Below are 14,267 nucleotides of genomic sequence, written 5' to 3' on the forward strand. Positions count from 1 at the left end.
TATGCTGCCAAGAAAGGAAGGTAGTTGCTACCTCACGAGATATGCAAGTGCAACCTTCATTTGTTCCCAAACTTCCAACTTCAGCCTCCATTGCAATATGCCATATTTCCGGAAAAATCCGAAAAGCTTGTTTCTTTCTGATCTTCCTTGCAGCGTTTGCCCTCTTGCCGAGGGGACGTGACCGATAGAATGGGCAATAACCTGTTGTTGGGCGGTTTGGTCGGTATCCATGGTTAAATGTGATTATGGGGAGGTTTCGACCGGGAAGGAGGAGGAGGGCTATCTTGAAAGGATTGGGGATTTTTGGTGAGGCTAGGGAGGAGCTTAGAGAGGGAGGGTTAAGAAGGGACGTTGGTGCTGGGAGGTCGTCGCCGTTGGCGGTGTACTCGTTGTGACTTGTGCTGTCTTGCGATCCTGATTTGGTTTGTGCGTGATATGGCCAACATTACCATGGGCATGTCACCAGCCAGATTTCAACATGCGGAAGGTCAGTCGAGCCCCCATTAGATATACAGGAATCTTGGATGTTTGCCAGCTGGAGCTGACACGCGGGCAAAGATTACTAGAAGAATTCCGCATTCAATCATGACAGCCAGAAAGGCAACTTCGGTGACAAAGAGTTAGCGTACTATCACTTGACCTATATGGTCAACTTCTTAATATATTTGAAGTCCAATCTCCAGCCTCCCTCTCATCGTCGGAGCTCTTAGTACGACACGATGCTCGTTGTTCGATATCAGGAACTGAAACAGAGAATCGAAAGCATGAAGGACCAGCACAAAATGGAGAGATTTCTTGCGCAGGATATTGCGCTGTGACAACTCGATTGGTCTATTCACTCTAGTGAGTAGGTCTCCGGCAGATCTGGAGATACTGTATTGTATCAGCCTCCTGATCCATGACCGTTCACCCGAGCCGAACCGCGCAAGAGCAACTGCCTGTGAGTGCAACAAAACAAATAGCGGATAAGGACGGTTTAACGCTCTATCATAACAGGTAATAGGGCGGAATACTCTGGAAGGCGGTGGATTGTACGTACGAAAGCTGAAGACAATCCTGGAACCTGGTTTTTCAACAAAGCAGGACGCTTACGAGTCACTTGCTGCCGAAATTCACTGCGGGTCTCTCAGTTACGGGCGGTATCTTGGGCAGGAGCGATTGATCTCTGACGGAGCCGTGCTATTGTTCCTGAGCAAGTATATATTGAGCGTCTCTTTTGAGCAAACTGCTTCCCTCTCTTTTGTTGCCTAAAAGGTTCTCTTTCTCTTCACCAACTCGATCAGAACCAACACTAACAACTCAACCAAGGACCAACAAGTCTATCAATATGGTGCCCACCATCACCCGCCTCGCCGGCTTCCTGGCTCTCTTTGGCGTATGAACATCGTCAGCTAGTCTTCCGGAACAAGTCGCTAATTCGTGTCACAGGCTGTTCACAGCGCCCCCGCTTCCCTTGACCAGGCCACTGTCTCCATTGGCTTGGAGGGCCGCGAGATTGTTCCGGTCCAGTGGAACCTCCCCATCAACATCAACGACCCCAATGGCAAGAAGGTCGCTGTCACCGGTACCATCGAAGAGGCAGTCGCCAGGATGGAAGCCCACTTCCCTGGTTGGAACGAATCTTTTGTGGCTCAGCTGCCCGCCGTCCAGCTGCCCTCGCGCTTCGGCCTTAGGGCGGACAACGACCCGGAGTTGGGCAACGTGGTGTCTACTGACTGCAATATTCCCGGGGAGCCGCAGAGCGAGTATCGTATTGGCCAGGGGGTCTCGTACTTGCGTGGCTTGTCGGGCAAAGCGAGCAACAATCCGGGCAAGTGTGGACGTGTCAGCTGCTCCTATCACACTGCCATCTACTGGTGCAATGAGGTACGTTTTGGTCACCCTGTGCTGTAAGCTTTGATGTCTGTTTACTAACTGTAGACCAGGATACGGTCGACAAGGAGGTCGAGTGGAACGCCATTGCTGATGGAGCATATGACGTTTGTAGGAACTGCGAGAAGCAAGATGACAAGGGAGTTTACCATGCCAAGGGCACGGTGACATTCAAGGAGAAGTTCAGTGTCACTGTCAGGGAGGACTGGGAAAACTGCTAAATGCAGATGATGGTATTCGCGGCTATCTGGCAATGGAGGACACTGAGATATTTCGACTGTTGCCATCTTCACAGCAATTCCAATTGTTCTGTGTGAACCTCTAACTCAACTCTAAGGACCCACTGTTCCAGGGGAAGAAATGTATTGGTCTGAAACTAGCTCCGCGGAGCTCCAGGGCTGAGCTAGATTCACTAGACAAAGAGTTTGGCATCGCTTATCTCGGGCCGGGAGATCTTCGTCAAAGTTTTCTCGTCAGAGCCTTTTTTTGTGAAATGCTGCTTGGCTTTCTGTTGGGGGACCCCCCTCAAACCCCCACGTCGAGCTGTCGCCCAAGCTCTCAGTGCATTGGGTGCCCAAGCTCCCGCCCGTGGTCCACCACCTATGCGGCATTGGATACCTAAGGGGTTGCACGCCATTAACGCCCAAGATGACTCCTGAAAAAAAGACTCTGACGAGGGAAGTTTTCGCTGTCAAATTCACCGAAATGAGAAAAAAGAAACAGAGACTCCTCGGCTACAGATATCGTCGTCAAATGTAAAAGTAATAGTACCACTTGTACCTCCACGTGGAGGGGGGTAATTCGAACGGGGGCCGGTGGAGATTGGGCGTGGGGGTGCGCCAAAGTCTGGGGTAAACTGCCCCGCGCCGCAGAGGCGCCCAGGCCCAGAGCTGGGAGCTGCCCGGATCGGCCCCTGTTGATGGAATTCGATGCTTTATCGTTCTCTCGAAACATTCGAGCCTGCCATTCAATTTTCTTGCAAAGCTCGTTCAGATGTCCTTCTTTCGCTGCAGATAGAGAGAGGCGCGCGCTGCGGCCTTGTCCACGAATTTCACGACCCCAAGAATGAGCCCCCGTCTCCAGTACTAGCTAGACGACACCGATGGCGACCCAACAACCTTCTCCCCCGCAGCAGCCTCAAAATGGCATCGAAAATGGCGCCGGCACTCCCACGGCCACATACAAACGCGCGAGCCGCAAGGGAGCGCCCCGTCGCTTCAGCTGCCCCTACCCGGGCTGTGACAAGCTCTACTCGAGAGCCGAGCATCTCCAGCGTCACCAGTTGAACCGTGCGATCTGCTGTTTCCTGCGCGTGTGCGCCATCACCTGTAGCTGACCAAGACCTCAGATCAGCCCAAGGAGATCTTTCGTTGCGATGTACCGGGTGTACGTTTGACCCATCGATGCAAGACACACAGGACACTGACGATGCTGTGGAACAACAGTGCGAACAAAAGTTTGTACGAGCCGACCTTCTCGCCAGGCACAGGAAGAGGCATTCGTCGTCGTACGTACCCCGAAACCGAATGCCCAGCTTCAGTGCCGTCAAGGACGAGTCATCCGCCGCATCTGGAAGCGCCATTCTGTCACCTACTCCTGGCGCCGAAAGTCGACCGTCGGTTCCGAATGCCCCTCACGATGCCGCCATCTTGCTGGCCCCCGAGCCGAGACCGCGCCAGCCTCCTACCCTTCCAAATCCTCCCCCGCCGAGACTATCTACCCATCAGCCTGGTTGGCACCCCCAAATGCCCGAGATGGAGTGTAACATAATCAGGCCTAAGCCAGGGTATTACCCTCGTGAGGAGAGGCCGCCACAGCCGCAGAACCCCGTGTCGTACCGCGGCGTCGACGTCGAGTTTCCCCACGACGATATTTCCCACGAGAATTTTGCTGTCTGGCTGTTCGATCCACACGCCCCTTATGGCGACTTCAGTGTGTCTCACCTCCCATTCATGGATGGTGGGCTCGAGTCAACTCTGAACAACAACATTCACTACGACTACGAGTCACTGACCAGTGGTGGCCGGTCACAACTCGAAACCCCTCCCCGCTTCGAGAACGACGAGCTTTTGTCCGAGTTCCGAAGACAGGAAGTACTGCGCTGGTTCCATTCTTTCCGGCAAAAGCAGCCCAAGGCGGAGCCTCTGATTGCCAGTCTGGCACAGCAGAACAGCAGCGGTGACATGCCTGCACTGAGTGTGGAGATGATGCGCGATTGTCTGCAGGAATACTGGGATCATGTATCTCCTCGATTACCCATCGTACATCAGCCCACCTTCTTGAGCAACCGCTGTTCAATATTCCTCCTCATGGTCATGATATCGCTCGGTGCTATTTCTCTGCGTGGACGGGACACAAATGGAAACCTGCCAGATTATGGTGGCTTTGCCGATGTCATGATCACCGGCGTGAGATGGGAGATTGTAACGGCGGAGGAAGCTTCCCCACCCGTGGCGCTCTGGGTCGCCCAGGCCTTGCTGTTGCTGGAGTTTTACGAGAAGATGTATTCTTCTCGGAAGCTCCACGAACGGGCGCATATTTACCATTCGGTGGCACTGACACTCCTCCGTCGAGGAAGCCCCTTGATTGGGCGTTCGGGAAGCGAGTCCCCGCCGGAGGTGACCTCAGCCGATCATCCACACGGGGTGAGCCTCGACTCCCATACGTGGTGGTGTCGATGGGCGGAAACGGAAGCAATGCACCGGGTGGTATTTGCGGCCTTCATGATGGACATCATACATGCAGCAATGTTTGGCCACGCTGCACAGATGGCTCCGCATGAGATACGGCTGCCACTCCCCTGTGACGATAACCTCTGGACCGCCTCGAACCCGGATACTGTACGGCAGCTCGATCAGAATCTCCGGATGTATGGTGTAAAGACCATTTCGTTTCTGGACGGCCTGAAGCGTGCCCTTCATGGCAAGGAGGTCAAGACTCATTCGTTCGGCCGGATGATCATCATGTGTGGTCTTCTCAGTGTTGGTTGGCATCTCAGCCACAGGGAAACACACCTCAAATGGCTGGACTTCACCAACCCACCGAGCGAGACCCAGGACGGATGGAAGAAGATTCTTCTCAAGGCATACGACGACTGGAAGTACAGTTTCGACGTGGCGCAGGGCACGACGGGGAGTCCTGGAGTTGCGACTCCTGTATCCCAGCCTTCTGGTGCCAACGGCCCCATCCACAGCGCCGCTGTCCTATACCATCTTGCTCAGCTGAGCTTGCACGTCGATATTGTCGACTGTCAGGTGTATGCTGGAGCCAGGCGTCTTTTGGGTAGGAAGGTTTCGGTTCGGGACTACACCAACGTTGTTGCTCGCATGAAGCACTGGGCAACGTTGCCTACCACCCGCCACGCCGTGCTTCATTCCTTCAAGCTTCTTCACCGTGTGCTGGTCGACCCACGGAGAAGCAGCGGGAGCATCAGCAGCATTGACCGTGACCGCATCGGTCTCGGGGGTGTTCACCTGCCCCCCATCGAGGTCCAGTCTTATTCCTGCCGCAGCGAGCCCGACCCTCACCGGCCATGGGTCATGTACTACGCTGCCCTGTGTATCTGGTCGTTTGTGCGTGCTATCAGCAAGCATGACTCGGTCCATGACATGAGCAGCCATCCTACTTCGCCGTTTCGGCCGCCGAAGGTGTTGCCGGTTAATTATCGGAGAGTGTCGGCTTATTTGTCGAATGTTGCGAATATGAACGAGTTGACGGTGGCTACGGCGGGGACGTTGGTGGATGGCTTGTCGGATTTGTTGGAGGCGCTGCATTCGATTTTTGCGGAGGCGTACTCGGAGTTGTTGCATGAGGCGCATGATCGGTTGAAGATTTGTAAGGAGATGCTGGCTTCTGTTGGGGCGTCTGGTCCGTGAAGAGGATTGGAGAAGATGTGTCTTGGGTAAGGGCTGGAATCCCTGGGGAGGAAGTGCGTATACCCCTTTATGATGTCGACTTGATTTGAGATGACGGTACGTCGCCCTCGGTTGAACATGTGGAATATTGTCACTAACAAGTGGATGCACAAGCATTGGATATAGAACATGCATGTATCATCAACTGGTATGGGAAGGCGATGTGTATGACGCCGTGGTTTGGTAGGGCAAAATCAGGTCAGGTATTGGATGAAGGTAAACAGTCCGAGGCAATCCTGCTGGGTAGACTCTTTTAAATACAAAGTTTCTTGGTTCAAGTGACTGACACCCCTGTGAATGAAGTTCATTCTCCTCTGGCTGGCCATCTTATAGGCGGCGGCGGCGAGTTCCCAGGTCACGCATTTGTCTCGATGCCTCTATCCAATTTCTGTCGCCGGAGGCCACGGAGGTAAATGGTCCTGGGGTGTTTGGCGTGTCATGTGTAGGTCTATGGACTTTGGACCGTATCCCAGCTTTGATCTTGGGGTGCGTGATTTGGTATGTTGGGATGGGGACAGAGGGGATGTTCATGAAGTTTTCTTGACTACCCTAGGAGGTTGACTGCCCTAGGACGTCTTCTCACTGCCTATCATGAAAGATCCTTCTCTGGCTTTTCAGTCCATTTAGCTTGCAGTGACTCTCACTTCCAAAATCCCTTCACAGACGGGTTAGGATACCACCAGCTTCTTTCCCATCTATTCTGTCACGCAGGGGCACATAACAGGCCGCATATCAAGGTCAAAGCCAATGCAATAGGTGAAAATGGCCGAGGCTTTTCACCTGTGGAGACCTCTTGATTCAATCTTGGCCATTTCTTCCACAGGCGCCATGGCGGGCAGCGCTTCTGGATCTAAGCAATCCAAAGTCTGGAAACCGTAGAGTCGGAAGGCTTATCTTCATTCATGCCACTGAAAACTTTACATCAGCCACCAGAAAAAAATGTCTCGTATGAAAAAAAAAAAAAAAGCGAGGTTCCTTCCTTTTTTTTTCTTCGTCGGAAGCAGCGTCCATCCCATCACCAAACCTAGGCAGCACATCTGTGACGTTCGTCAACAATCGTTCGAAGAACAACAATCAATTCATCACTACCTATTCTATCCCGGTATATTGTGTTGTTCCATTACCGCAACAATGCCCAAACCCAAACCCAACCGCGTCACCAAGCCGACCAAGTCCACCAACCCACCCTCCCTCCCACCCCCGCCGCCCAACCCCCCTCCTCTCCCACCTCACCCCAGAACAACATTCAGCCACAATAACCTCCCGCCTCTCAGGCGCCCCCGCCACAGGCGTCATCCCCCAGGGTTACAAACACCCCATCTCCGACCTCAGGTACGACCTACCCGAATATACCTGGGATTCCCTCCTCCTCGAATTCTACCGCCAAACCCAAGATTCCTACATCATGGAAGAAGAGATAAAAGCCGAAAGCGCAAGGCGCAACATCATGGGTGAACCCCCCTATCAGAAAACACCAGAAGGGTCTGTCCCCCCGACTTACGACCCAGAGCATGACATGCCAGATTACAGCTTTGGGGCGATTCTGGAGAGGTATAAAAGGCAGAAGGAGGAGAGTTTTGTCACGGAGGCGGAGATCAGGGAGGAGCAGAGGGGGAGGTCGGAGAGGGCCGGGAGGTGGCGGATGGCGAGGAGGGGAGAGGAAAAGGAGGTGGAGGCGATGGGGGAGGAGCAGACACCGCCTGCTAGTCGGGATGGGTCTTTGTCTTAGGAGGGCAGAGGGACGCCAATGGCGGAGGGGAATGGTAATTACCAGCTGCAGCGGCAATGTCGGTGTGTGATCACCCCCTCTCCTATGCCTCAGCAGGTTGTTGCTGACCGGCAGGGATACCACCAGTATGCTCGCCTCCCTGCCACCCCGCCTGACAGAGAACCGGATAAGGAGACGGTAGAGTGGGATGAGTGGATGTGCAGACAGCTCGCGGCGTATTTACTGAATGGCACGCCCGAGTGAGGTGTCCAGGGGGATAGTGCGAGGAGAGAAGAGATCTGTCGACAGCGAGCGGGATTCGGTTGTATCAACACCCGAGGGCCAGGAGAAACCTTGGAAGCTTGGAGTCTCACGGTTGTAGTGTAAGTTCCAGCTAGTGAACGTTTCTGTGTTTGAGGCTGTTAGTGGCGCCGGTTTGAGCGCCGGTTGAGGCTCGACGTTGAGTTGTGGGCGGGACTGGAAGGAGAATGTGGAGGAAAGGTTTTTGCCAAAGGGCAAGGCTAGCGTGAGATTTCGTGGACGGTTAGGGTGTGGCTTGCGGATTATGGGGTTTGGTTGTTGGACAGGCTTCATTGTTGGATGGTACAAGTTGGTCTAGGGTGGAGGTTGGATGAGATGGTTTGGGTTGGCGTTGATAAAGTTGGGTTTGGTGCAGTGGTGCTTAGGCTTATATACCCGCTCAGCCTCAGCAATACAACACACCAAGTGGTTTGACAGGGTTATTTGGCAGTTTCGGAGTCTTCCTCACGTTTCTTGCGATACCCCTGGTTTTCTTTGTAGTGTCGATTTAGTTCATCGTCACACTATATCAATGGGGACAAAGTTTGTTTCAAAAATCACCACATGTGAAAATGATATGTAATGAGTGGCTAGTAATGATCATCCTGACAAGATTAAACAAAGAAGAGTTCATGGAGGAGTGTCGGTAAATCTGTCATATCTTATATCCATCCATCCATCCCAACCAGCAGTCCCAGGCTCGTCTCAAGATGTGATCATCAACCCATAAATCCCCTATTCACCGTTCCCATTATTCACAGTCCTCCCAGCGGCTTGTGCGCTTCAGTGCTCGGAGCCTTGCCTCGTTGGTTTGAGGAGCATTTAGCAAAAGCTGCCCAAAACGGGACCCAGAGCAGGGAGTGATTCGACGCAGCCGCAAAGCTGTTGAATGTTAGAGACGAAAGAGCTAAATATCGGCCAACGAAGAAAGGGCTTCACATACAGGAGCGATGTTGGTGACACGGCCAAGGCAGGCTGCGATATTGCTGAGGTTCAAAGTTGGAATGGCACCAAGCAAGCAAAGAGCCTGGAAGAGAGGGATGCCGACGAGGCTGTTGACGCAGGTGTTGACGTCCACTGGAGGAAGGGTGACCTGGCGGTCGACAAGGACGGGGGCAGTGTCCACCTGGGCGGGGGCAGCAAGGCCGGTGGTGGCGACGGCGAGGGGAAGGAAGATCTTGGAGAACTGCATTTTCATGGTGGCCGGTGGTAATAGATACTGAGAGGATGTAGGTACTGGTGGTAATGATATTATTAGAAAGGTGGTAAGGATACTTAAAGGCTTAAGTGCTGATAGAGAGAAAAGAGTTAAGGTGTTGTCGGGGATGGCGTGCTCTCCTTTATAGTATTTTCCGGTCTCCCATCATCTGTCTCCCTCATCGGATCCTGTCCTCCCATGGAGGCGAAGTCGGATACGGAGCAGAGCGCAACGTGACTTGGGTTATTGGTTCAGCTCTCTTCGACCACCACCATCCTTTGGAGTTGATGTCGGAACACACATCTCAAGGGGGTTCTGAACCCCACCTCGCATCATGAGGTTCCTTCGTTTCCGAGGCCTGCATAGTCACAAGGTGGTACTCAACTGGAGTATCGACAGCGGCAAGTCGACAACACTGTGTGGTGGACGAAAGCAAACCCTCCTGCAGGATGCATCTTTTTCAAGGACAACTTCCCGAACTTGACTTCCAATAGAAGTCTGAGAAAATCCTACAGATTAGTCAAGGCCATCAATCTTCACGCATATACTGTTCCTATCTGGTAGTGATAGACAGCATAGCAGGGAACAAGACACTCGGTGAGCAACCACCTCGTGAATAGGGGGTGCCTGACAGGGCAAAAGAAAACAATGACACCTCGGCTGGGGTCGGTGGCAGCTTGCACAGAATGGCTCGCTTCGGCACGAACAGATGAAGGAAGTCGGCCGGCAGCGTGGCCCATGGGGGGTGGTAATCTGTCAGGATCAGCCGCCATCATGGCCCATCGGATACGAGTTACACCAATAGATACATCATTAAACCGCACTAGGCCTCGTCAGCAAAATATGACAGAATTCGACGATAAAAGCCGGAAGCACGGCAATTTGCCGCCGCACCAACAAACAAGCAAGCACGTTGAGGGCCTTCATCCATGCAGCGGCGGTGTGTTGCAGAAGGCTGCTTCTTTTCTGGAAGTGAGGCCGGCCAAAATCAGTACTCGAGGTCCCGTCACTCACCACCAACCAGCTTCCGGCTCAGCGCTTGCCAGTCCCAGTCTCGCCAGACCCTACAAAAGTTCCATCGAGTTCGATAAAACATTGGACGACACGACATTCTTGGCGCGATCCCTATTCTTGTTCTTGGGACATGTGGCTTTCATACCAAGAGGAAGTTGGTGCATGAACTCGGTTATTTCGGGCTTGGAGGTGAAGAAGTCTGAACCCTTCGACAGCCAACAAAGCCAGGAAGTGAGGATTCTACACCCTCATTAGCATCCTATCTGCAAGCCGAGAGTCTTCATCTGTTTGCGTACACTTTTAGAGATAATACCCAAAAGAAACATTCCCGCAAGCTCCTCATGTGGACAATCCGAGACCATTCTTTCCGAGACCTCCGCTTGCCGCCTCAAACAGTGTGCAACAGCAGCAGCAACTGACACTGGAATATCATTGAGCTGGCGGCAATGGACGTCTAGTGCAGAGGTCCAGACCGAAATCGACCGATTACTCCTTGATCTCGCGTTTGTGAAAGACACCTGCAAAAGAACGAAATCAGCAACTTGAGCAAAAGCTGGATCCTTGATGAACATCAAACAGGAATCAAAGGTCCAAGCACCCAACATTCGGATTTCCTTTCCTGACAAACCCCAAAACCTTCTCCCACCAACAATCCTCCACACTATCGAATCCTTCGTGACAACTTCCCAACTTCACTCGGACGAAATTTCCCTCGCAAGAAAAAAAAGCACACCTACCATTGATCTCAGGCATCCAAGAAGCCCTCTCCTTGCAAAAGAACTCCCCCTTTGGCGGGATATTTTCTGGCTCATCAAGAGATCCCCACATGACATACCGAAACTTGTCGGCTGCTTCTTTCTGCCATTTCTCGATTAGTCCATTGTGTACGTAAAGCCATCCTTCAGTATCATATCTCCCGCAAAACATCGAGATCCAAGAAACCATCTCTGAAGTCCTGACAGTCATGTTGGCTGTCCCATCACTGCCCCAAATACGGGATGCAATCAAGAGGGCGAGAAGGTACTTACACCATACTCGCAAATGAAAACCCCACACTCCCCGCAAAACTCCCTCGTCACCCCGTTCTGCTGCGTGTACTTCTTGAGCGTCTCTGTCCCGTCATTGTACGAGAAAGCATCCAAGGCAACCTTGGCTGTGAGTCCGTAATTTGTCCCAAAGGCTCGCTTGCAGGACTTGCAGTGACAGAGTGTTGTCCGAGCATCTTCCACCGAGTTGAGGGTGATGGTGTACTGGACGGTTTTGCAGGTGCAGCCTCCTTTGAGTTGGGTCTTGGAGTGAGAGGAGGACATTGTGCGTGCTTGAGGGTAGAAGTTGATGGGGTGGTGAGTGGTGATCTCGGTGGTGGTCGGTAAGAGTAGTAAGCGTGGGGTGTAAGTGGTGGTGGTAGTGGTGACTAGTGTGGACTTGATTCGAAGGGGGGAGAGGATGCAGGTGCGCATTGATGAGTTGCCAATTCCTGGGAAAGAAAAGAAATGGATGATTGTTGATGGCTGGGGAGATCAAACTCGCGTGGCTTGTGGGATAGGGGGCCTGTGGTGGGTGGTGTCCTTTTGTGACGTCAATGATTTTGCTGCTTGGTTGAAGTGAGTACTTTCGACATCCCACTTCCTCTCACAGTCTCACTCATTATCCCTCCTACCTCTCATGTCGAAGACCCTCTTCCTAATTGGCACCTGGCTCTTCAAATTCTGGTTTCTCTTGCATTTTGCATGCCATTCATCGCATACATCCCTCTACTGATCAACTCTGTCTTGGAGTCGCCCATCCATCTCCTTCTTAAATGGTAGCCACGACACTACTAACGTCCAATCAGAAGCCCGATTAGCTCAGCTGGTTAGAGCGTCGTACTAATATTACTCTCTTTGAGTCATATCAAGTCATGCGAAGGTCAACAGTTCAATCCTGTTATTGGGCACATTCTTTTGTCATTTTTATTTTATTTTTTACTTTGTATCGAGTTATTAATTATTTTTCATAATTCTGATAATGAACGCTAATGCTATGGTTTTGTTACCCCATCCCTCATGTTATCCTTCCCTTACTCAACAAGCTTGGTACCCCTGATCACAACACCAGCCTTGACAATCTGGCCGTTACCAACATCAAACTCCTTGAGCAAAGCCAAGTTCTCCGACGCAAGGACCTCCTCAAGAGGCACCTCAACAGCGCCAATCTCGTTCTTGCCATCCATCAGGGCAATTCTTACAGGAGCAGCACCTTCGATGCTGCCAGAGAGAGGAATGCGGAAAGTATTGTCAAAGTGAGGGTTCTGGATATCCTCAGCACCGCCCGGAACATCACACTTGACGACGGTCTGGAACTTGTGCGCGCCCCAGGTAATGGCGACGCTGGGCTTGAGCTGCTCGCGAGCACCCTTGAGGTTCTTGACAGCAGCAACAAGGACGGCGAGCAAGCCCTTGATCTCTGCGGGGTTCTCCTCGCCGATGATGCTGGTGGCATCGGGGATGAATTGGTAGTATTTGCCGCTGACAGTAAGCTTGCCCGCGGTCTCCTCGCCCTTGTGCATGAGGGTAAGATCCTGCCTCTGACCATGAGCCAGGAGGAGGTTCTTGACGGTGATGGTGGCGAGGCCAATGTCATCGTCGGAAGCGGTGTCTGAGTCCTTGACATCCAACGCCAGCAACTGATCGTGGTCAGAGACGATAAAGTCTCTGGTCTCGTTCCACTCGGGGTGGTGGTTGTCCTTGACCGTGGCTGTCTTCCAGCCGGGAGTCTCGCCTGAGAGGGAGGTGGTGACGTAGCAGTCTGGGACATCGTGGACGAGCTTCTTGAAAATGTTCTTGGACTTGAGCTCCTCGCCAAAGTTGCTTCCTGACTCGATGGTGAGACGGACGACACCGACTGGGAGCTGGTAGGTCTTGAAGTAATCGTTGAATGGGTCAAGCTTCACGAGGAAGCGGTTAGGAAGGACGGCCATGCCGGCAATGATGGACTGGACGACCTTGCGGACGCAAGAGTCGATGAAGCCAAGATTGGCAATGTTGGCGCCATCTGTGTAGTTAAACTTGAGGTAAGGGGGGTTGATGAAGGAGACTTGGGCGGCGCCAATCTGCGAGTCTGTTAGTAAGGCATGCCTAGACTTGCTCCAAAGAACCTCGGTCAACTTACAAGAGGGATCACATTGGTGATTGGGCAGAGCAGGATAGATAGTCTGCCACTCAGCTTGACGTGCTCGACGCCCACCTTAGGGATCATCTTTCCGTCCATCTCAATATCGCAGTTGCCATCCCAGTTGACATCCAAGTCCAGCTTGATACCACCGTTGTCAACCTTGTGCACATCCACGTTGGAGAAGGTCATGGGCTGAACGCCCAAGTCAATCTTGGCGAAGTGAAGTGTGTTCAGGGGAGCAGGAAGCATCTGCGCGAACATGGGCTCAGCAATCTGCTTGATCATGGCGCCACCGGCAACACAGATATTGGGCCATAGGTGACCAACGAGGTCGTTCAGGAAACCTGTATGTTTGTCAGTTGAATCCCGAGACTTGTTTGTTGTTGGAACATGACATACCCGCTGACTCGGGACCGCCAGAGGCAGTGAGAGTCTCTACTAGGGACGCCATGGTGTGTGATGTGTGTGAGACTAGGGGACCGTAACTAGGGAATAGGCCGCAACTAGCAGAGTCAACTGTGAAGAAGTTAAAATATGGCAGATAGACAGCAACGAGTTGGGTAAACGTATAATATATACCCAAACCGGGTCTGGCTGTGCACAGCAACGCGAAGAGGGAGCAGGAGGAGGGGCTGCGGGGTCCTGGGACCCGCTGCCTTGGCATCCGATCAGTTGTGGACTTTCGATAGCAATCGCTTGGCGGTGGGGTGATACGAGTGACGTCAAACTCTTGCCATGCATACAGTGACGAGTGGTTTTTTCTGTTTGGACTGATTTCAACAAATCATCGAGGCCAAAACAAGCACAAGGGCCAAGATCCGGTCATCTTGGCTCATGGTTTCAGGTAGGAATGTTGGGCTTGGAAGCACGCTGACGTTGCAGCTGGGGAAGTCGGGCAGTGCAGGAGCAAAAGAGCTGAAGGGTGGAGTATGCCGAATTCGGAAAAGTGAGGGTATTCCCAGCTGAGTCAGGAGTGGGGATGTTCGTTGTTTGCGGAGGCCGCCGCCAGGCCAACCCCGGTGGACGGCTCAACAAAAAATGGAGAGACTCGTTTGCTGCGTGTTACTGATTTTTGCTGATCTCATAAACAAACAATCAAAAAGCTTTC

The 14,267-nt window shown here is 52.5% G+C and overlaps 6 protein-coding genes and 1 non-coding gene across 7 annotated transcripts; 4 read left to right on the forward strand and 3 right to left on the reverse strand.

Annotated features, from left to right (window-relative positions):
* Positions 1-118: 118 nt before the first annotated feature.
* Positions 119-2,093, forward strand: QC764_207555 (uncharacterized protein; the record flags this gene model as incomplete). Its single annotated transcript, XM_062944473.1, has 5 exons — positions 119-487; positions 559-769; positions 1,004-1,375; positions 1,429-1,866; positions 1,926-2,093. Exons 3-5 carry the CDS (start codon positions 1,328-1,330, stop codon positions 2,091-2,093), a joined length of 654 nt encoding a protein of 217 aa, XP_062803299.1. The 5' UTR covers positions 119-487; positions 559-769; positions 1,004-1,327.
* Positions 2,094-2,974: 881 nt separating this feature from the next.
* Positions 2,975-5,747, forward strand: QC764_207560 (uncharacterized protein; the record flags this gene model as incomplete). The annotated part of the gene is made up of 3 exons (XM_062944474.1): positions 2,975-3,161; positions 3,221-3,258; positions 3,318-5,747. The coding sequence occupies 3 exons, from the start codon at positions 2,975-2,977 to the stop codon at positions 5,745-5,747; spliced, it is 2,655 nt and encodes an 884-aa protein (XP_062803300.1).
* A 1,170-nt stretch (positions 5,748-6,917) lies between these two features.
* Positions 6,918-7,241, forward strand: QC764_207562 (uncharacterized protein; the record flags this gene model as incomplete). The annotated part of the gene is made up of 1 exon (XM_062944475.1): positions 6,918-7,241. One exon carries the CDS (start codon positions 6,918-6,920, stop codon positions 7,239-7,241), a length of 324 nt encoding a protein of 107 aa, XP_062803301.1.
* Positions 7,242-8,341: 1,100 nt separating this feature from the next.
* Positions 8,342-8,992, reverse strand: QC764_207565 (uncharacterized protein; the record flags this gene model as incomplete). The annotated part of the gene is made up of 2 exons (XM_062944476.1): positions 8,342-8,676; positions 8,738-8,992. The coding sequence occupies 2 exons, from the start codon at positions 8,990-8,992 to the stop codon at positions 8,617-8,619; spliced, it is 315 nt and encodes a 104-aa protein (XP_062803302.1). The 3' UTR covers positions 8,342-8,616.
* Positions 8,993-10,492: 1,500 nt separating this feature from the next.
* QC764_207570 (uncharacterized protein) lies at positions 10,493-11,716 on the reverse strand (the record flags this gene model as incomplete). The annotated part of the gene is made up of 3 exons (XM_062944477.1): positions 11,035-11,716; positions 10,744-10,864; positions 10,493-10,524 (listed from the first exon to the last, which is right to left on the reverse strand). The coding sequence occupies exons 1-3, from the start codon at positions 11,464-11,466 to the stop codon at positions 10,493-10,495; spliced, it is 585 nt and encodes a 194-aa protein (XP_062803303.1). The 5' UTR covers positions 11,467-11,716.
* A 126-nt stretch (positions 11,717-11,842) lies between these two features.
* QC764_0038800 lies at positions 11,843-11,942 on the forward strand. The gene has a single exon. It is a non-coding gene; the product is annotated as a tRNA-Ile (tRNA).
* A 6-nt stretch (positions 11,943-11,948) lies between these two features.
* QC764_207580 (uncharacterized protein) lies at positions 11,949-13,927 on the reverse strand. The gene is made up of 3 exons (XM_062944478.1): positions 13,559-13,927; positions 13,157-13,503; positions 11,949-13,097 (listed from the first exon to the last, which is right to left on the reverse strand). The coding sequence occupies exons 1-3, from the start codon at positions 13,821-13,823 to the stop codon at positions 12,066-12,068; spliced, it is 1,644 nt and encodes a 547-aa protein (XP_062803304.1). The 5' UTR covers positions 13,824-13,927; the 3' UTR covers positions 11,949-12,065.
* Positions 13,928-14,267: the final 340 nt, after the last annotated feature.

The sequence above is a fragment of the Podospora pseudoanserina genome, chromosome 2 (genome assembly GCF_035222485.1).
Source record: "Podospora pseudoanserina strain CBS 124.78 chromosome 2, whole genome shotgun sequence".
Classification (NCBI taxonomy): Eukaryota; Fungi; Ascomycota; class Sordariomycetes; order Sordariales; family Podosporaceae; genus Podospora; species Podospora pseudoanserina.

Bases quoted from the DNA above. Each gene is read 5' to 3' on its own strand.
- QC764_207580 (XM_062944478.1), bottom strand. From the start codon at position 13,823: ATGCCAAGGCAGCGGGTCCCAGGACCCCGCAGCCCCTCCTCCTGCTCC. The intron at 13,504-13,558 runs GTATGTCATGTT...ACAAACATACAG, and splicing joins TGGCGGTCCCGAGTCAGCGG to GTTTCCTGAACGACCTCGTT. The intron at 13,098-13,156 runs GTAAGTTGACCG...ACAGACTCGCAG, and splicing joins TCACCAATGTGATCCCTCTT to ATTGGCGCCGCCCAAGTCTC.